Source organism: Xiphophorus maculatus, chromosome 9, assembly GCF_002775205.1.
Source record: "Xiphophorus maculatus strain JP 163 A chromosome 9, X_maculatus-5.0-male, whole genome shotgun sequence".
Lineage (NCBI taxonomy): Eukaryota > Metazoa > Chordata > Actinopteri > Cyprinodontiformes > Poeciliidae > Xiphophorus > Xiphophorus maculatus.
In genome coordinates this window covers 1771788-1794441 of record NC_036451.1, presented here as the reverse complement: position 1 = coordinate 1794441, position 22654 = coordinate 1771788, and the positions used below count along the sequence as shown (strand labels likewise).

The following is a 22654-nucleotide window of genomic DNA, read 5'->3' as shown; positions in this document are numbered from 1 at the left end:
ACGGACATGTCCTTATTAGTGCTGGGCTGCAATAAAAACTAACGATTAATCGGATAAAAACAAAAGGCAGATTCGGCAAATTTTCATTTCAGGCTTTTTTTAAATACAATATTAGAAATACATTAAAATACTTAATTAAACAGTTCAGTTCCTTTTTTAATGAGAAAATAAACATTTTATTGTCTAAGATGCATTAAGAAAATTCATTTAGTGGATGCATCTGCAGCTAAAAATAATTTTAACATCAACATGTGAAAAGCTTTTTCTGCTTCATTCAAAGTGTATTGATTAATCTAATAATCTGTTGATTATTTTGATTAATGGTGATTAACAGGATTTTTTTTAAAATTTGAACTGAGTGAAGTTTTTGACAGAACTTGTTTACAAAGTTTTTTTTATCTTGCATGCAAAATGTCTGCTTTTTTGTTCATTTTTGTCTTAATTGTTGCTCTGAGTTTATTGTTCTTTCTGCAAACGGCCTTTCTTTAAAAGTCTCCAATTAACAATTAATCAATCAATTCAACATAATTAATCCGATTTATCGTTTCATTCCTATATGAGTAACGTTGGAGTATAAAAACTATCCATTCACTTTATTATGTTTTATGAAAGTAGATGTTTCAAAATCACACACTTAAAATCTAAAGATTTTTATTTCGGAATCTTTTAAACCTTTAAACTCGAATGTGAATATATTTGACTGTTGAGTCGTGCCTCTGTTGTTTCTGTGTAAGTCTGGCATTTAGAGATGATACAGTTGTTAATTTATGCTCTGGTGCTCTTTACACACACACACACACACACACACACACACACACACACACACACACACACACACCCACGTCCGTCTTCCACATCATATCATCAGATGTCGGCCCCCAGATTCGGTGCTGCGGTCTGGGGTGAGTTGTGGTCATCAAGCCTTCAGGCCGCTTCGCTGAATTAAACCCAAGTTGTGATAATTTGAGAATTTTTCTCCTCCTTTCTCCTCCGTTATGAATCTTGTCTCTTCCGCATCTACTTCACTTGATTTTTGCCATTTGACATGGAGCCACCTTATCGTCTTAATTCATGTTTAAAAATGAACAAATGCCTTTGGTTTTTTTTTTTTTTACTCTCCATCTTACCTGTTTTTATTTGTCTCTTTGTTCGGATGCAGAAAGGTTTGCGTACCCTCGTTGTCGCATGCCGCCACTTCAGTCCGGAGGAGTACATCGCTGTGAACAAGCGGCTGACGTTTGCTCGCACGGCTCTGCAGCGGCGTGAGGAGAAACTGCAGCAAGCTTTCGCCTACATCGAAAACAATCTGCACGTCCTGGGAGCGACCGGCGTCGAAGACAAGTACGGAGATTTTCAACTGGATTCCCAATAATGTTGCTGCTGCTGCAAACAGTTTTTACAGTGAACATTAATATCCCATCTAACAGAAATGAAAAGGATCGAGTTTATTGCGTTTTATTAAAGCTGATCATGGCATTCTGATTAGAAATTTGCCAGTTAATCAGCCAGAGATCAGGACTTGAACATATATTTTCTTGAACATTTCAACACCAGACTGAACAAATCTTAATAAGTTTGCTCTTAAATTTTGTTTTCTCTCATTATAAATCAGAGTTTTCCCGTTTCAGCCGACCTCTGATCCCATAAAAGCCTCCCAGTGATCCCAGTTGGCCTGGCTGCACTTTAACCTCACTTAATATAATTAGGAAAAGTTACGACGCCAAACCAAACAGATCAGCGTGATTCCAGTATGAAGCCTGGTATGATTAAATCAGAAACTCCAGACGCTTGATTGAAGCTGACTTATTAACACCTATTATACAGTTTCTAGTCATGACTGTGAGTCTGTCTGGGTGTAACTGCTGCTGTGTGTGGGAGTGTGTGTGTGTGGGAGTGTGTGTGTGGGAGTGTGTGTGTGTGTATCCACTCACCATCTGCTCCTAAGCCTCAGCTTCTCACACTTTGTTTATCTCTGCTCTCTTCCCGGTCTCTCTCTTGGTCACGATCAAAGGCTCTTATGTTATGAAAGTCATGACTAATATTCCCTTCAGTTTTCAGCCTAATATGAAACATAAAAAACAGCCGCTGATATGAAAAGTCACTGCGTGTAGTAGAAAGTGTCCTTATTCTCTCAAGGAACATTAGTGAGTTGTAGGGGAAATGAACGTCTCTCGGCCTTTTCCACGCATGCAGAATATTATGTACAGGGTTCACACCGCAGCTTGAAATCCTTGAAACTTCTTGAAACATCTTGTTATAAGTGAAAAAAATGCCAGCGGACTGTAATTATTTTCGGAGAACAAGCTTCTGTTTCTTGCTGAAAAGTTACTTGTAATTGGGCCTGTCGCAATAAATCAATTAATCACATAAATTAAAACGAGTGCAATAATTTCCATTTGCATGAAAAGTTACTTGTCAGTTACTTTTGTCTTGATAGTCAGGTGTATGAGATGTGTGTAAGAAAAACATTTCAAAACATAAAATTCTTATATTTTAGTCTATATTGTCCCTGCTGGAAAATGCAAAGTTCTATCACAAGATATCAGAGTAATAAATTATATATTATTGTGAACTGAACCCGTGTTCTTTAGTTCATTTGTTTTGTTTTTAATCCCCAAAGTGTGTTGCTGGAAAAGTTTGAGAACTCGCGTTGAAAATGTCTGGAAAGTGCATAATGTCCCTGCGTGATGTACGCTGAACACGTTCTCCTCCTTGTGCTGCTCAGGCTTCAAGACAAAGTTCCGGAGACAATTGAAGTCCTGCGTCTGGCGGGAATCAAAGTATGGGTGCTGACGGGGGACAAACACGAGACGGCGGTCAGCGTCAGCTTGTCGTGCGGCCATTTCCACCGAACCATGAACATCCTGGAGCTTCTGCAGCAGCGCTCCGACAACGAGTGTGCAGAGCAGCTCCGCAGGCTGGCCCGAAGGTGCCTGCCATTTCCTTCCACTTTTATTATTATTTATTATTTTAGTAAATCATAAATACAGGCAGGTTTTATGTTTTTAATAAGGTTTGAAGGAGATTACATGGCTAATTTTACAATGACAATACTAATTTTATGCCTCCTGTTGGTGATTTTATTTAACTATGCTGTTTTTCTAATAATTTCAATTAGAGCTGGGCGATAAATCAATTGGATCAATTGATAGAATTTTTGGTTTTTGAAGGTTTAATTTTTTGAAAATCATTTAATTTTTATTTTTTTCACCGATGCGCTCCGTTGGGTTTCATAGTTCAGAGTGATGCTATGGCGGCCATCTTTGTTTGTTTTACCGCTTCTATTTTTCTAAATTTTTAACTCGTTTCTCGATGATGGAATATTAGGGCCAGGGTAACATTTTTACAAGGATAAAGTTATATCGTCACAAAAATGCAGTCATAGTAAAATAAGAATAAAGTCATATGACAAAAAAACTCTAAATAGCATAAGAATAAAGTCAAAATTACCACAATAAAGTTGTAATTTCATAAGAACTGGAACACAAAAAAATTTAAATGAGTAATACTTAGAAAAACGTTTAGACTTTTAACACGTCGGTAGCAAATTATCAGTAGCAGGACTTTAAAAATAATTAAACAAAATTGTCTATTTTGAGAACTGATCGCATCAGATGCCGATAAATCTAAACTTTTATCTCATTAAAACAACTTTTATCATGTTTTTTCTGTTAAAATTGTGTATTTTCTTTACTAATTTTATGAATTTATTCTCATAATTAAACAAAAATTATTGTTGCTCTAAAAGGATGATTGAAATTAAAACCACTTTTAAAAAATATTTTCAATAATTTCTTGTTTCAAAAAAAAAAGAAAGAAAAACATTAAAATTGTATTCAAAATGGAAAGAAATTAAATTTTTTTCATAAGCCGTTTCACCCAGCCCTAGTTTCAAGACCCAAGCTTACTTATGCACAAAATGTCTACAGTTCCAACTTGCTGATGAACAGGAATAACATTCGGCATTAAAATATTATTTTCTGATGAGTGAACAGTAGAATCCAGCGTATTAATATTTCTGACTCACTTCCTGTCCTGCTTTGTGTGTGCCGCTGTCTTCCTCGTCTTCGTCTGCAGGATAAAGGAAGACCACGTCATCCAGCACGGCTTGGTGGTCGACGGCGCTAGTCTGTCGTTAGCATTGAGGGAACATGAGAAGCTATTTATGGAAGTGTGTAAAAGCTGCTCAGCTGTGCTCTGCTGCCGCATGGCCCCTCTGCAAAAAGCCAAGGTAAACACAGACTGCCCCGAGCTGCAGGAAAAAACTCCAGATTAACTACAGATTATGAATTATGGCTCAGGTATCTAAATTACACGTTAATCTCACTGACTTAAATGTTCTGCAGGTTAAATTGGTGAATCTCATCACGTTTTCTGGAGCCACTTGTTGCTGAAACTTGTTCTAATCTCATAGTGTTCGTTTTTTTTCTGTTTAAAGGAAAAAACAGCAACACTGGAAAACAAGAGCTGCTGTGTTAACTTTGTTTTATGTAAATGTGGAAAATGGATGATAAATAGATTTTAATTGAATAACATTTTTATTAAATAAGGATTTTCTTTTCACCAATTGATCCCTTGGGTTTCCATAGTTCAGAGTGATGTCAGGGCGGCCATCTTGTCTTACAGCCTATTTATTTGAACGTTGAATTCAGTTCAACTCTACGACAAAATATAAGGGTTAGGCTAATTTTTTACTTTTTTTTTCCAGGTTGTTCGCCTGCTAAAGACTTCTCCAGAAAAGCCAATAACATTAGCTGTTGGGGACGGAGCCAATGATGTCAGTATGATACAGGAAGCTCATGTAGGCATAGGTAAACACACACACACACACACACATCTAAACCAGAAACCCGACCTGAAGCTGTACTGTAGACGTCTGAGCTGTTCCTACCAAACCCCCAGGCATCATGGGAAAGGAGGGTCGTCAGGCCGTGAGAAACAGTGACTATGCAATCGCCAGGTTTAAGTTCCTGGCTAAACTCCTGCTGGTCCACGGCCACTTCTACTACATTCGAATTGCTACTCTTGTACAGTACTTTTTCTACAAGGTAGGATTTACCAACACTGTTCCCCCTGCTTCCATTTTAGTGGCTTAAATTTAAAAAATTATAATAATCTGTTTTCTCTCCAGTATATCTGAATATGTTTTTTCACTCTGTTTTTTCTAGAATGTGTGTTTTATTACACCACAGTTTTTATACCAGTTCTTCTGCTTGTTTTCACAACAAGTAAGTCTTATTTTTCTCTTCTGTTTCTAACTATATTCCCATTGACATCTAGTTTAGTTTTCCTAATTTTTCAAGTGCATAAGGCTCCATTCACACCAGCCCTGTTAAGTTTGCTTTAATCAAACTCTAGTTTGTTTGACTAAAAGTCCAGTTTGAGGAAGAGTGAATCGAACTTTGATGTGAACCAAAAAAGAAACGAACTCTGGTCGACCTACAAACCTCGGCTCGGTTGAAGTGAACTCTGACACAGTTCGAATTCATGCGTGTCGCAATAAATCAATCACTTAATCGCATGATCAATTAAGATGAGCTCAATACGTTTTAGTAAAGCAATGCTCCCATTTATTTTTGAAAAACCGCCATTTTGAAGTACTTGGTTTGCACTACCTGCCGCTTTTGCCTGTTTTCCTCGTCTGAGCAGAATGATCATTACTTTTGTAAAATGCTATTTTGGCTACAGACACTTCATAATCCATTTTATTTATTATTATTTTGATATTTAAAATAATTTCCACTTCAAATGTCCTTTAGAAATGGTATTTTTTAAAATTTTTGAGTGGGTATACTTGCATAATTTTATTAATCAGCCATTATTATTATTGATTAGTTGAATATGGTCTCAAAATAACAATATTATTGTTTATCGTGATCATTTCTGGGACAGTTTATCATCCAGCAAAATTATTGTGACAGACCTACATATGTCAACACCAATCATTTTCTGGTCTGCTGGACTACAGCGCAAGGCATTCTGGGTAAATTAAACCAAAACAAACATTTGAGTCTAACGTTAGCGGGAGAAATCCTACAACCGCTGAGATCTGTCACTACTCAATTTTTGTTATATTTTGTGAAGAAGGATGTTATGCTCAGTGTTTTCTTCAGAGGTTTCCATATCTTTTCCTTCAGTGTTTTTTGTGCAGCGCCCCCCACAGGCGAGGAGAGGAACAGGTTTTGCAGGAGGTTTATTTTGTTCGACTGCAGAGTGAAATCGAACCGCAGCAGCTGAAAACGTAACAAATGTTGCGATTTCGGTCTCCAATCGAACCGAGTCCACCAGAACCAATGATCACATTATAATGTCCTACCTTTCTTTAGGAGGTGCATACACCTTTATAAATGTTTGTTTTTATTAGCTGCAGTTCTTTCCCCATTCACCCAAACAGTGTGTGTGTACAGTTAGTCGCCCTGTTTGTCTAATAATCTGCTGTTGAAATGATCTGTGTCCCATCCAGACTCTGTATGACAGTGTTTACCTGACGCTGTACAACATCTGCTTCACCTCGCTGCCCATCCTGGTGTACAGTCTGTTTGAGCAGCTGGTCCACCCCGACATCCTGCAGGCTAAACCTGGCCTCTACAGGTGAGGCCCTGTGTCTACACAACATGGAGTATTACTCACTAGCAACTGTTTTTTAAGAAAAAAAACTCCAAAATGTAATTTAAACAAAGTCAAATGGGAGATGCATTGCAAAAACAAATGTTACAAAGTATTTTTAGTCTAGTTTCTAGTGCAAATATCTTAGTACACTTGAAATAAGACAAAACTAACTCAATAGTAACCTTTCAGCAAGACATAATAGTTTGTATTAAGTCAATTTCTTAATATTGATGAAAAAGTTTCACTTATAACATGGGACAAAATGTTTTGTTAAGTGAAACAGTCTGCCAGTGGTGCTAGAACTCGGTTGCTAGGAGACGGGCTGGGCTTGGCTGGGGTTGCTAGGTAACGCTGCAGTGCTGTTACCTTCTCAAATGAGAAATAGTCTGCCAGTGGAACTAGTACGAATATTAAAGAATTACTGACCTAAAACTTCATTTTTCTGAAAAGTTACTTGTAAGTTAAATTTGTCTTAATTTAAGTGTATTAAATATTTGCACTAGAAACTAGACAGGACTTGGTAAGACTTTGTGTTTTTGCTGTTAAGGAGCACTAACCCAATTCAGTTTCTGGTGGAAATATCTTAGTACACTGAAAACAAAACAAAACTAACTTACAAGCAAATTAGCAGCAAGATTCAGGAGTTTGATTTGAGTCAATAAGTCTTTAATATTGATCAAAAAGTTTCACTTATAACATTGGTTAAATTTCATGTTATAAGTGAAATAATCTGCCAATGGAACTAGTATTTTTACATCAATATTAAGGAATTATTGAATTAAAACAAACTCCCATGTCTTGCTAGAAAGTTACTTGTAGTTCACTGTACCAAGATATTTTCACTAGAAGCTACAAAAATACTTGGTAAGATTTTCTGTTTTGCAGTGTACATGAAGCTCGATGGGGAATAAAATTGCTATTTGTGCGTCTCCCACAGAGACATCAGCAAGAACTCTCTGCTGTCGTTCTGGACGTTCCTGTACTGGACGGCGTTGGGCTTCACTCACGCCTTTGCGTTTTTCTTTGGCTCCTACCTCCTGATGGGGGAGGACACCTCTCTCATGAGCAACGGACAGGTCTGTTTGCCAACGACGCGCTCCACAGCTGCTTCTATTAAGCTGGAAAACAGTAGTTCAAGCCATAAATCCTTGGTGATAAATTCAGCTCGGATATTTGTGTTTGTGTGCTTTCAGTGCTAGTATTAGTATTATTATTATTATTATTATTGGATGTAGAAATAACCTGCTGCTATTTCACAACTGTTGACTTGATGTTGCTGTTTTCTATCTCTCTATTTCTTCCCTTTTTTATTCGACAGTTTGTTCATTCTCTCTTTTTTCCCCGCGTCATTTCTCTCCATCTTTCTTTCAGTTGGTAGTTTGCTGTTTCTGAATGCCCTCACTTTGATTATTCCCTGTTGGTTGTCTCTCCTTCCATCTTTTGTTGATTACGCTTTTTTCCTTCTGCCTTCTTGCTGTGCATGTCTTCAGATGTTGCGAGCTAACAGGCAGCTGGTAAGAGTCTGCTCTACAGTTGAATGCATGTCCTTGGGAGGTTAATAGGAGGACTCGAGGATTCATCAACATCCCGTTTACTCTTTAAATGTTGTCAATAATTCTCTTCAATATGGATTCAGTTGCATTTCTTATTGAACTCAATTTTTTATTAATTCTGTTACATTACATTTGCAAGCTTCAGTTTATTGACTTAAAATTTTTGCGATCGACCAACACAAAGTAGCGCATGTTTGTGAAGTGGAAAAAAATTTAAGATTTTACATCTGCAAATATTTTAAAGGAGACCTATTATGCAAAATTAATTTTTTGCCTATTTCTATATTTACATTTGGATGTTAACTGCTAGAAACAGCCCAAGCCCATAAAAAAACGTTTTTGTTTTTTTTTTCAGAATAATTAATTGTTTTTTGGTGTCTGGAAGCTAGGTAAATGCACAGTTACTTAGCAACCCGAGCGGAAACTAGCCCGTTACCTAGCAACCCGAGCAGTTTGATCAGCCGGTTTTACCACTGTATGCTCTGTACAACGGCTGCTGAGAAAGACGAGTGTTTTATAGTTGACTTACCAACCAGAAACCACTTGCTTCATTCTTGTTGGTTGTGTAGGAGGCCCTACTTCTGCTTTTTTAAGATGTACAGTTGCATAATTGTGCATCTGTTTGCAGCCATTTACATGTGCGAGTGTAAACAATGAGTTGGGGGGCGTAGCCAGCAGCAGCTTATTTGTATTTAAAATGACAAGATGCCCTAAAATGACTAAAATTTCATTATTGAAGAATGATTTTCTGCAAAACAATGTAATGACATGTTTTGTATAGGCCGTAGACCTTTCCTAACATGTTCAAGGAAGCATTATAGGTCACCGTTGTCATTTTTACTGAGATTGAATGACACACCATGTATCCTTTAAGCTTGACATTTATACGGTACTTTGTTTTGGTTTTACACATAAAGTCCCTATAAAATACCATATAGTTTGTTTGTAGTTTGACAAACAGTTAAAAGGTTCAAGGACTATGGATATTTTAACATGTTAATTACAAGCAACACAAGTTAAGTGCATGCATAATTTATTAAATTATTGATTTTTGATCAATGCACTTTAAATAAAAATAAGCCATAACTTTAACCTTATAAAGTTAAAGTGCACCGATTGCAGTTTTCTGGCCGATCTGCAGTTTTTAAAAAGTCTGACTTGCCAATTCTGATTCCAGCTAATGAATTTTTGTTGTTGTTGTTTATTAGTTTTTTGTTGTTGTTTTTTGTGGTCACTAAAACGGCAACAGCGATTCTCAGACAGTGGCTGATCTTCAGACCTTTGTGGAGGAAGACAAAATCAGTGAATTAGATCAATTTCTCGTGTAAATATCGGCCAATTCTGATTAATCTGTGCACTCCTAAAAATCATTTTTGTAACAGAAAAACATTTTACAGAACATTAACTGTCTTTGGCTGTTTAAGCTGAAAATTATGGCACAAAAAACATAAACTGAACATTGGACTGAAACGTTTTAAGCCTTTAAGAAGATTTTTCTTTCTTCTAAATATCCAAATCTAAGCAGTGGATCCGCTCACATTTTCCTCCCTGTCACCACACCACACGTTTTTATTTTAATTTTTCTAAAATAGTACTTTAAGTTAAATTAACTGCACCTGAGATTTTTACCGTCTGTGATCTAAATGAACAGAAGAGGCTGTAAACTTATCAGATATTCCACCACTAACAAAGACTGTGCATGTGAGCTGAGCTTCTGTTTCTTTCTGATCATAAAGTTTATTCAGCTGAAGACAAAGCTGAGTGCTGACATCGCAACCTGTCGCTTCTTGCAGATGTTTGGGAACTGGACGTTTGGAACGCTCGTCTTTACTGTCATGGTCATCACCGTCACGCTAAAGGTAAATGCAAGGCAATTAACGGTTTATTGTGTGAATTAATAACCAGTTTAAGTAAGTTTTTACACCTGCAGTTTGTTTACTTTGGTCTGAATTATTGTCACTGTCTCTTAGCTAAGTAACCTGTGGAGACAGATGGGTTATTTGAGATAAAGTATGTGGAGAGGAGGATGATGTCAGCGGCCATTAACTCCAGAAGATAATTTGTAATAGGTTGTTAGGGAGCAAGGCCTCTTTTATAGCACAGAAGCAGATTGCCCCGAACGTTCCGGCGTCAATTTCTTAACGTGATTTATTTTCCCAGCTCGCGTTGGAGACTCAGTTCTGGACCTGGATGAACCATTTTGTGACGTGGGGCTCAATCGCTTTCTATTTCATCTTCTCTTTGTTTTACGGAGGCATCATCTGGTGAGAATATTCTTAAAAATGGCTCATGTTTACTGTTAAGTTTTGAAATCTTTTTGATTTTAAAAAGTTGAGTCGGTCTCATCAGCTCAGGAAAATAATCTCAGACAAGTGTTTTGATATTCCTTCAAATTATTTTTCTATTCGGAACGACGGATTTCTGCCACATTTATTAATTACCGCCGTAGTCATTCAAGGTCAAAGTTTGAGCGATTTTTGTGTTACTTATTTCAGTTGAGAACAATAACAGACTTGAACAAAGCGGAGAGCGCACACTGCAAAAACAAAAGTACTTTTGTCTATTTTCTGGTGCAAAAATACTTCAGTACGCTTGAATTAAGTAAAAATGAATTTAAAAGTAACTTTTGTTTACAAGATGGAGGAGCTTGTTTTATGTAAATAATTTCTTAATGTTGATTTTCAAAAAGGTGATAGTTCAACTTACAGCAAGACATTTTTCTCATGTTATAAATAAAATAAGCTGCCAGTTGAGCTAATATTTTTTATTTGTGCTGTAGTAAGGAAAACTTTTGTTTATTTTCACACCACCAGCGTCTCAGAAGCTCAGATTTAATCCTGGTTAATTATCTGGCACCTGGTTGAACCAATAAAACCAGTTTAAACCACATGAGCCAGTCTGGACCGATCAGACGTCTGGGAGCCATCGTGACCATATTGGGCCATTATTGATAGAATCTGTATTGGTCATTAAGCTCTGCCGTTAGGACATAATAACATTATCTAAGTGCACGACTCGAACTGATGGTAGGACCTGAAATTACAGTGGAAAGGTCAAATCCTTCCGAGTCTGTCTGCCGATCTACTCTGTTGGTTTTAAAAGATACAATCAATCAGTCACTACATGATGTTATGCTTCTTTTTTATGATAATTGCAGCCAAAAAAAAACCAACTAACAGTCAAAATTAAGTCAAGGGAGTGAATCAGAGTTTAAAATATGGAAATTCAGAACTACCAGACAAAACTTCTGCATGTCAGTAAGTGGAGTCGAACTGTGGAATAATTTGAACTTAGATGATGCCCAAACATAAAACTGTTCAAATGATCATATAAGCATATAATTATTACAGGATACAAATTGACCTGTCACATTAACCAGGAGTCTCAAACTCCAGTCCTGGAGGTCCGCTGTCCTGCAACTTTCAGATGTGCCTCTGCTGCAGCACCGGAATAGAATAATTAGGTCATTAAGCTCTGGAGACCTGATCTACACCAGGAGGAGGAAATTAAGTCATTTCATTCCAGTGTTTTGTACCTGTGGCTCATCTAAAAACTGCAGGACAGCGGCTGGAGGACTGGAGTTTGAGACCTGTGCATTAAGCAGTAAATAAAATAATCGCATGATAAATTAAAACAAGCTCAATAATTTCCATTTGCGGGATTTACCGTTTTTATTTTTTCTCTTTTTCTAACAAAACCTGAGTGATAAAAGTCTTCAGCCTCAACAAAACCTTTTTTTGAAGGATAATTTTGTTTACAGAGACTTCATGATTCTTTTTATTTGTTGTTCTGATTATTTATTTTGGATATTTAAAATGGTTCCAGTGTTAAATGTTTCTTAGAATTTAAAGTTGAGATTGTGTTCTTGCATTATAGCAATTATATTACTTGAAAATGGTGTCAACAGAACAATATTAACCTTTATCACCATAATTTCTGAGACAATTTGTTGTCCAGCAAAATTTGTTATTATGGCAGGCCTACATCAAATTATAAGTCAATTACTGTTACTCTTTTGGTGAAACTTAAAGAAATAATAATTGTTCATATAATGTAATTTAAATTAACTACATACTATATTTACAATTAAATGGTATATATCTATGTTTCAATACATATAACATAGTTTTTGTATGTATCGAAACAATTAATTATGAGTTTAATAATTAATCAGCTAATTTAATAATAAATTAATCGTTAACTTGGCCATTGGTGGAAAAACATTATAAACAAATCCCTCATAACAGATTCAAAATGGTTTTAACAACCAAAAAAAAAAAGGTAAATGTTGGCGTTTAGTGTCACATCTTACAGGTTTGGTCTCTAAAAGACGTCCTGAAACAGGAAGTTAAATTAGAAGGGATCTAACGGGATTGGTCAAAACTCAGCCGAGTTTCAGTGATTGGTCAGAAAAGAAGGAAATAGGTGATTGGTCAGATTTGTAGAAAGGTATCAGTGACCAGGGATTTTAAGTCTGCAGATGGTGAGCGAATTTGCATAAATAGTTGGTATCCCAACTTCCTGGATGGGCTGAATAAAGTAGTACTATTAAATAAATAAAAAGTGATCCCAGTTTAACATTTGTGTTGTTTGAACCTCCTCCAGGCCGTTCTTGCACACCCAGGACATGTACTTTGTCTTCGTCCAGCTGCTGTCCTGCGGCTCGGCCTGGTTCGCCATCGTCATCATCGTCCTCACCTGCCTGTTTCCTGAAGTGATGAAGAAGGTCCTCTACAGACACCTGTGTCCCACCAGCACACAGAAGAGCCAGGTAATTACCAGCAGGAAAGCAGTTCGCTTTACTGTTGTCAAGCCCAACATTTTACTTTTCTAAATTCATTTATTTTTCCTTAACGTTACTAAATGATTTATGCATTTTGTTGGGTTTGTATATGTAAATCAGCTGCACCATTTTTATTTTGCTGCTGATTACAAATGAAAAGGTTTTACAGGATGTTTTGTAAAAGGTTTGAACAAATTCAATTCTAAATGTTAGTGAATTTAAAAGAAATTGCACTAGAAAGGGAAAAAAGACACTTTGTTTTCTATTGTCTTCTATTACCATATATAGATATATTAGTGCAGCTTGTTTCTGTGCTGATATCTATAAAAATCTTTCAGATGTGGGAACAGGCATAAAAGCTTGTTATGTTTTTCATATTTTCCATCAGCCAGTTCAAGATTACCTCCATTTTTCAAAATGGCTGCCTTTTTTAGCCTTTTAAAGCGATTATTGACATGAAATGTTGCTTATTTTTGCACTTGGATGAACTTTGTGTCTCCGTCTCTGAACTGTTAGCCACTGTATCAGTATCTGTGCCAAGCTGGGGTTTTGTATCCTCATGTGAAAGATTTTGCTGAAATATTTAATTATCTGCTGCACTATGTAGTAGAGGTGGGCGATATGGACTTAGAATTTTATCATGATATTTTGTGGTGAAATTATAATAAGGATAGAAATTATAGTAAAACAGAAAAGAAAACTTTTCTTAGGTGAGTGCATGACAGCATTTAACACAAATCCTATTTTTAATAGTCTTCTTCAGGACGCCCTTTACTGAACTAATAGTGATTTATATGACTAAACTGCATGATATTAAATTTACTGATATTGATGCCCTTGTGGAACAAACTATAGAGAAAATAGTAAAAATATTAATGACAATACTGTTAGTTTTATTTTTTCTGTAACATTATTAATTGACATTTATCAAAACAATAAATCAAAATTCTTCTAAGAACTTATTCACAACAAGTGATAAACATTACAATAAATGCCCACCCCTACTATATAGCAATACATAATTTATATTCCTACACAGAGCACAAAATTGGCAACAATTATACGATAAGTTTTAAAAAGTAAGTTTATTTAGAAGAAATACAAAATCTAGACGGTCTGTAAAGTGATCAGTGTTTTAGTTTATTTTTAGCCTTGTTTTTTCTGCTTCTAAACAGGAACGTTATCATGTTTATGTTTGCTCTGCATGACTGCCATCTGATCACTGAGAAGCACACAGTGTCGCCGCTGCTCTCTTTCCGTATTGATTCGTCCATCTGGAGATGATTTATCGTCTCAGCTTGTTTCTCAGAAAAGAAAATGAGCCAACTTCTCCAGTCCTGTGTGCCTTTTGTAGCTTCTGCTTCAGTCTCCGTCCTGTTTTGTCTGAACATGACTGTAATGTGTGTGAGAGAGAAAGAACTTGATTTCTAACCTCTCTGTCTGTGTGTTCTTCATCTTGCCCCTGTATTTGCTCTCCCGGTGTAGATGTATTCCAACCGAGTGGTCATAGGTGACGACTTCGCTCTGCAGCCTTTGTCCAGAGCCAAGGGCCAGCTGGGCAAAATTAGGTAGAGGATTTGAGATCCGTTAAGTCGTGGACTTCATCCATCTTAAATGAATCCATTCATGGGAAAAAAAACAAAAAACTAACTAAATGCAGGAGCGCTTCATGCAAATGCAATATTTCTATTGTTAAAGATGTTATTTAAATGTTTAACTACGTCTTATTTAGTTAAATAATTGTATTTTTTTTAGGTTTTTTTGTTTTGCTAAATTACGTTCCAGTATTTTAGAAATTGGTTTACTTAAGATTGTAAGACTGTCATGAAATTCAGAGAGAAACATTGCTTTGCAGAACGAGTGCTCCTCTACATGTTCATTCATAAGTCTCGGCATCAGTCGTTCTCCAGCGTTTTCTCTAGCGTTGTTGTGTCTGTGACGGCATGATCCAAACAAGCCAACCAGCATTCTCTGTCGCTCGGGTCGGGGAAACTTCAACCAGTTTCAGGTGCTACAGCAGAATGAGAGACTTAGATTCTGCATGGTTTGCGTCATAGAAAAATGCTGAGACGTTTGTGTCTTAAGACTGCCTCTTCACAGCATGCCATGACTCAACCCACCCACTGCATGAGCAAATGCATGTGTGAACGAGTGAATAAATCAGTTTATGTTCTCATGAAAACCCTGACTAGCTGCCTTTTCGTTACAAATGTGCGCAAAGCTTTGTTGATGCTCCGCTAATGTTGAAAAAAACACAATTTCATAATTGCGGTGTTTCCATTAAATAAGAAACTAAATTAAAATCACACGTAAATAAGTTTGTTATAAGATCATTCCGCACCATAATCCTCCAACCATTTCCTGTCGTCTTCTTTGTCTTTTCCACCAGTAGTAACGTCCGGTTGTTTATCACGACAGATGATGTGAAAAATGTGAAATACACTCATTTTGATAAAGCTGGTAAATCACCTTAACCTAACGCAAAGAGTTTTTATACAAAATTGAGTGTTTTCGAAGTTGCCGTGTTTCTGTTAAACAGATTTATTGTTGTTATTCCAAGTTGCACAATTTTAAGGTAAATGGAAACATAATTATTAGCTATGTTTCCATTCAAATGTGTGCAAAACTTTATTGGTATTCCGCTAGTATTGAAAAAACAATTTCACAATTGCAGTGTATCTATTAAATAAGAAACTCAATTAAAATCACATGTGAATAAGTTTGTTCACATAAAAAAGATGATGCACTGTGATCCTCCAACTGTCTTCCTCTTTGTCGTTTCTGGCAGTGGTAACATCTGGCTGTTGATCAGGTGACTCATGCGATGTGAAAAAACTGTTTCAATTGCCGTTTTGCAAAATAAACCAATTTTGATACAGCCATAAAAAAATCTCCTCTTCCGAGTACAACAACGTTCGCAAAGTTTTGTCTAAATTGCCGTGTTTCCATTAAGCAAATTTATTTTCGTAATTACAGTTTGCGCAGTTACATGGTCAATTGAAACGCAGCTAGTGTCTGTGTACTGATTTTTATTTTATTTATTTTTCTCCTGATCCTGTCAAATCGTGGACCTCGTGCTGTGAGGTCATGTAGTCTCTAAACTGTAACTCTGCTGCTCTACGCTTGGATGTGGTCAGGTCTGACCTCTCACCTGGCATGCCGTAGTTTTATAAGCAGAACATGAAGCACACATGGTAGTTTTTATGTCTTGGTGCATCCCAGGCTTGTTTTTTATCCTTTGGACTGATTCCACGTTTTGAGATGGCCTCTTCTTCTCGGAGTCGACCTCCTGCATGGTTTGGACAGATCCACACCTCTGGACTGATTGTTCACTAAAGCTGCATGAGCAACTTTGTTTGGGTTAAAGAGCAGCATGATTCTGTAGTATTAGGAGCATGACAGATTGCTGTCATTGTGGGAATCTTTTGAACAATGGCATACATTTTTGCAACGTGTTGCAATCTTTAAGAGAAATGCTCAGAGTAGCATTAGGTTTTGTTGAATAAAATAGCGGGGGTTTGTAGTTGAAGAGGTTTGTTTGTTTAATTTGGATATTTCAAACTATGTCTGTAAATTTTTATGGGAAAATAGACTTTGCATATTCCTCTGCTCGATGATTCAGTCTCGTTATCTCTAAGGGTGCACCGATCTATCGGTCGGCTTACCGTTAATTTTAGGTGATCAGCGATGGATATGAAACCGATATTTATCTCTGCTAAGGTCTGAAAATCAGCCAGATTCTCCTTTTGTTTTGTCTGCACTGTTAGCAGCTTCACAATAAGCAATTAACTAATTAATTGTACGATAAATTAAAATGAGCTTGATCATTTTACTTCTGATGACTAATATATTTTGAAGGGCTGTTTTTTCTGCACAGACATCATAATTAGTTGTTTTTTGTTTTACTTCTGTTGTATTTATTGTTTTTGGTTTTGGATATTTAAAATATTTTCCAATTCCAGTGCTAAATGTTTTATTGTTCTTTGAAAGGGCAAACTTCCACTATTACTGCCCTTTTCAATTTATTTCTTGAAAGTAGTCTCAAAACAAAGTTGTTGTTTATTTCAACAATTACTGGGACAATTTATCATCTAATATAATTTATTGTGATGACCGGCCTACTTTCTGCTGCATTTAGTGACTTTTCAGATCTCGCCATCAACTTTTTTCATAAGATACAGACCTCATAACAGTTATATCAGTTATAAGGAAATTATTTGGAATTGGCAGAAAACAACAATCGGTGCACCACTAGTTATCTCTAATTTTTTAAGATAAGTCACAACATGAGCCAGACGGCTCTCATGGGTTGTCATGGGTCTGCAGCAGGTTAATTTGTTCAGATGCTAGTAGATTTTCCTTTATCCCCTTTCTCCCGTGAGAAATTGTCTTAAGCTCATTGGTTGCTTACTTTTTTAGCTTCTTTCAACTCTCCACAACCTGCAGCCAGTATGCTCAGTTTTCTTTTTTGTTTGCTTGTTTTTGTTCTTTCTGTTGTGGGAAATCAGAGTCCTTCAGTTATTTGTCAAATTCTTTAAGCCCTTTTCTAAAGCAGCGGTAGCTATTGATCTGTCAGGTTGACACACTTTTACAGAAACCAGTAAGTAAACAAACACTCTTCCTTTGTGAAATAACAGGCTGCTTCGCATTCAGCTGCTGTGTTGGCAGAGGTCAGATCTTCAAGACCGAAACTTTTTCCCCTAATCAGTTAAACTCCCAAACTGCAGCCCAGACTGACTCACTGATTAACAGCTTATCCACTCATTTGCTAGTTGCTTAATGAGCAGCACTGAATTTGTATCCACTGTTCTGTTATTTAGTCTTTTATCGAATCCCAAAACAACAACTATCAGTTTCAAGGCTACGATTGAGTATTAGAGCCAGGCTTACCAGAAAAACATTAAAAAGTGGAATTATGAGAATAAATAATTTGTAAAACCAATACCAAAGTATAAATCCACTCAACAGTCCTCATTTTGACTGCTTTTTTGAGTCTTGAGGTTTCATGATATCACAACTTTATTCTCGTAATAACGTTTTTCTTCCTGGCCCTAACACTCTGTCGTACAAGGCATCTGCTGGTCCAAGATGTTTTAACACAGATTCAAAGTATGGCTGCTGTCTCCTGCTTCGTAAATGTGTTTCAGTAAAGGACTAAATGACGAACATGGATATGTTTTTGCAGTTTGGTTACGTCTGTATGTCGCTGGCCTACCTGCAGTCTACCTGGTTGACTGACGATAAGCCAGCAGGGCTGACTGTGAGCATCTTGTGTCCTTCAGATGGAGCAGGGTGAGGGTTCAGTCGGCCCAGAATATGACCCTGTTAAAGCCCAGCGGAGCCCAGGGGAGGACAATTGGCACCTGCTAGCTGCTTATCCTCCCCCTGCCGCCCCCGGCCCAGACTCATGCTCCCCTAGGTAGTACCCTGATCTGTACTGCATTCTCTCCCATTGTCCCCATTTTACCGTCACTGGCCTTGTTTGGTCTGAGGTCCAACTAACCCTGTCCACCTCCTCACAGCTACAGCAACCTGCACAGCCCCACTGTTTGCCTCAGACCTGGTCATTCCCCCATGCCTCTGTGTGGCAGTTACCCTCATATTGCTGTTTTATTTTAATTGTTGTGTAGAAATACGCTTTGTCTCATGGTCCAGTTTCCTGTCCTACTTACTCATCTTTCCCTTTATGATTTATTGAATGTAGCTGCGTTTCCATAACAGATGTGCACAAAACTTTGTCAATATTTTGCTAATGTCTAAGAAATTTTGGTGTTTCTATTAAATAAGAAACTCAATTAAAATCACACGTAAATAAGTTTGTTCACGCAGCAAGTTATTAAAGAACATACCACGCAATAATCCTCCCATCACTTCCTGTCATCTCCTTTGTCATTTCCACCAGTAGTAACATCCGGTTGTTGATCACATAATTTATGTGATGTGACAAAGTATTTCTACTGCAGTTTTGTGAAATAAAACAATTTTAATACAACCAAAAAAAAAAAAAACTCGTCCCTGAAGCAAAACGTTTTAGCTTTTAAAAATTGCCATGTTTCTTTAAGCAAATTAACTTTCAAAATGTCAAATTGCCCAGTCACATGGAAACGCAGCTACTGAGACATGCCCCTCCATGGTAGTACCTGACGTTCCCTAACCTGGTCTCAGATCACCAATTGCTGTTATTGATCAGGTTTCAGACGAAGAGAGAATGCTGTTGGCATGCCGGCTTCATCGTCTTGGTTGTGTTTTCATTCAGCCATGTGAAACTCACTGGATCATCTGTTTGCTTATAATTTGTTGGTGTCTCATGAAATCCTTTTATTTTTCCATTTTTTAAGTATTTTTTTTATATTTAATTTTATTATAGTTTAACATTGGGTGGGGTGAACATGGTTGGGATTTATTGCGATAAATAATCGTAATCACGATATTTTTATTATCGCTACACTTAAGGTGGGCGATATGGACTTAAAGTTTTATCACAATATTTCATGGTGCCTTTGTGATATTGATTAAAGTGACTCTACAAACTATCTTTTATTTCTCCTTTAGGTGACTGTATGTCTGTGACTACATGACACACCAATCACAGCCCAACTAACACGAATACTTAAAAAAACGCACCATATGTGAAGCGTTTCTTTAGGACACCAGTCGCATAAAGAAGTGTGATTTATTTCACACAGTAACTACATTTAGTAATGTTGTTACATTTATTGATACTTATTGTTACTTTCATTAAACAGTGATAAAACTAATAATCCTGACAGTTTTGGAGGATTTTAAACATCGTTCATTGGAATTTATCGTGACAAGAATAAATCAAAATTCTCATTACAAAGAAATACATCACGATAAATAATAAACGATACAATAAATGGCCGCCCCTACCTCCAGGAAGTTGTGATTGTGACAAATTTTTGCCAAATTTTGCACAGACTTGCAATTTTCGCCAGTTATCGCAACGTTTCCATAAATCTGGCCTTTGTTTTGTTTTCTGACCAATCCGCTTAGCGCTTATAATTTAATTTTGTGTTTCATGACGTCTCTTGAAAGCTGAACCTGCAACCAGCCAGAGCCAAACGAAAGAAAACTTTGCAGTATTCTTCCAAACAAACGGCGTAAGTTGAGATAATCTTAGCTAAATTGTGACTAGTTACTCTCCAGTACCATCTCTTATTAAACTTGTTAACAAAAATATTAATGTTATCTGTAATTTCTGTACAGAAGTTGTTCTCACTGTTGGTTATATTGAAAGTAAATTTTTATTGTTGCAATAGAAAGCGCAGACAGTCAGGGAGGAGACATTAGACCCGAGGCCAGCAGCAGGACGGTGATGCAGGGTCAGCTCAGGTAAGGAGGGATTATAACCCGATGAGCTCAGAGACAAGGAAAGGAAAAGTTATGTGACCATTTTATGGCAAATATAAAGCTTGAAAAAAATTGACCACAACTTTCTGAAAAAAAAAAATCAGCAATTTTAAACCAAAAACAATTCCAAGAATAAACATCCCAACATCTGAAAGGGACTTCATAGTACGCAGGTAACCTGTGCCTCGGACTCTGACCCTCCTTCCAATAGTCAGATAAACTTTACAGACATAATCAAACTGTAGAATTGACTTTTAATAAGTTAAAATATGAAACTGACTATTAAATGTAGTTTGGTTTGTTGCTTTGAAGAGCCAAGCAAATGCATTTGCAAAAGTCAAGCAATAACAAATGTTTTGGAGAAAATGCAAATCCCTCTGACCAATGGTGAACCAGCAGTCTATGAAATCATTAACTACGAAACACAAAAAGCCCCCCTCTCTCCTAAATGACAAAATTTGTGCCAGTATGAGAATTTAAATGCTTTTAATGTTAGAGGCAGCCGTCTGTTGTTTTAGGGTTAATATAAATAATTTACTTTTATTTCCCTTTGGATCACAGTTTTGGTTTTGTCCCAAATGGGAGGAATGATCAATATCATTTCACTGAAGTCTTCTGCAGAACCGCACTGCATTCTGGGGGATGTAGGCGGAGGAAAGGCTTTTGCCGCTCAACCTCCCATAGCTAGCTAACCAAGGCTGGTAGAGTCGACTAATTCACCCAGTCTTTGGTTGCCTAGCAACTCACCCACTCTTTGGTTGCCTAGCAACACCCTGCTCTGTAACGTGTGCAGCAGCAGTTTCACGTTTCCCTCAAAATACTTGTACTTCACTCTTCAGTCTGTTTTCTCTTTTAATCCCATTGGTTTGGTTTTACTGCGAGCGCAACCTAACAGTCGCCTGTCGACCTGCAACGCTTGATTTTTGCTGACTGAAATGTGAAACATTTAAAACAAAAAACAAAAACACTAGTGCTTAACGTTTATGGATTGGTTTTGCTTGATGCCCATCGAGTGAGTGACCCATAACCAGAGGAATGTGCTACTTGCAGTTCCTCCTAAGAGCACTTTAGTTTGAGAATAAATTATGTGGAGTTTGATTTGTTTGTGTTTTGCTGTCTGCAGCCAAGAAGCAAAAGTTTGGCTTGACGCCAGCGTCTCATATTTCTGGTGCAGCAAAACACCAGAGGACAGTGGCTTGCACCCTTAGCAAATGCGGCCTCAAAGAGATTAAATAAAACTCCCTCACATATCCTCTATCATCTTAAAATGGAAAATTCAGTTTTTAGTTATTTATGAATTTACTTTCAGTTGGTACTTTCAATTTTTATGCCTCTTTGTCCTCCTGTAATTAATTTCAACAATGAATTGCTAAATCCCAACGCTCCCCAGTTTCATTCTGTTGTGAGCAACCAAAGAGTGTAACCTGACTCTGCTCCTTTTTCCGTTTCTCTAATCCTGGCTTTGCCTCGTCTACGTCACTCGCCGTCTCCGGGGTGCTGACTCAGATCAGAGGAGCGATCTGATCCCAGATGTTTCTGGCCAGCTGTGTTTAGCCATGCTTCACTAGATCTCAGATCAATCTGATTAGCAACAAAATCTATTTCATACAAAACGTTGGAGTCCCGTCCAGTAAAGGCAAAGAGCTGCTGCTTGTTAATCAGATCAGAAGGCCTTGCTTCATCGTAAATTAATTTTAAACCATGTGGAGCAATCCATCACAAATATAAATGCTAACATGGACTTTTAGTTTTAGTCCCTCCACTACGATCCACTGCTTAAAAGTGCATTTATCAATGAAAAGTTGATTAATTTCAGTGGTACAATTTCCAGAGCTTACACGCATCCTTTAAAAGTCTAAAATTATTTAGAGTTAGGGCCTTAAAATGTCTGAAATCCAATAAAGAAAATGTAAGTTGACATTAAATACATTAATTATGGGTCTAATATTTAGTTGTGACACGATTATTTAATCTCATGTATTCTATGTAGTTTTTGTCTCAGGATTTTTCTCTTAAGTAAAAGTTTGAGTTGTGCACAGACGTCTTGATTCGCTGCGTTCCCTAATGACTCAAAGGTGGTTAAGGTGACCAGTAACAAACTGATAATACTGTCTAGCTAGCAAGCAAACAAGTCTTTACCACTCTAGAGTTAACTCTAACTCTAGTTAGAGTTAACCAGCTAGCTGAAGTTAGCTAGCTAGTTAGTTCTTGGAAGCAGCTAGCTAATTTACTAGCTAGTTAGCTAGAGAGCAATAATCCATATGAGAAGCACAAAACTGCAGCTAAGAGCCACAAAAAGACCTCAGAAATTTTAGTTTTGGTTCAGGGCGTTTCTTTT

At 37.0% G+C, this 22654-nt stretch overlaps 1 protein-coding gene across 6 annotated transcripts in view; it reads left to right on the top strand.

Moving 5' to 3' along the window:
* atp11b (ATPase phospholipid transporting 11B (putative)) overlaps window positions 1–22654 on the top strand; it is a 56740-nt gene that overhangs the window by 27308 nt on the left and 6778 nt on the right. For 2 of the 6 annotated variants that reach the window (XR_002753284.1, XM_023339692.1), the window contains exons 18-30: window positions 1160–1341; window positions 2726–2929; window positions 4078–4231; window positions 4709–4811; window positions 4903–5048; window positions 5169–5228; window positions 6464–6591; window positions 7547–7685; window positions 8100–8123; window positions 9956–10021; window positions 10323–10426; window positions 12768–12933; window positions 14431–14513. Coding sequence is in view for 5 of the 6 variants with exons in the window: in XM_023339692.1 (XP_023195460.1) it covers window positions 1160–1341; window positions 2726–2929; window positions 4078–4231; window positions 4709–4811; window positions 4903–5048; window positions 5169–5228; window positions 6464–6591; window positions 7547–7685; window positions 8100–8123; window positions 9956–10021; window positions 10323–10426; window positions 12768–12933; window positions 14431–14513 (1559 nt within the window). In the remaining variant the exon portion in view is untranslated. Of the gene's footprint in view, window positions 1–1159; window positions 1342–2725; window positions 2930–4077; window positions 4232–4708; window positions 4812–4902; window positions 5049–5168; window positions 5229–6463; window positions 6592–7546; window positions 7686–8099; window positions 8124–9955; window positions 10022–10322; window positions 10427–12767; window positions 12934–14430; window positions 14514–18227; window positions 18365–22654 lie in introns of all 6 variants that reach the window. The other 4 variants (XM_023339690.1, XM_023339689.1, XM_023339693.1 and 1 more) reach the window with 3 other exon arrangements.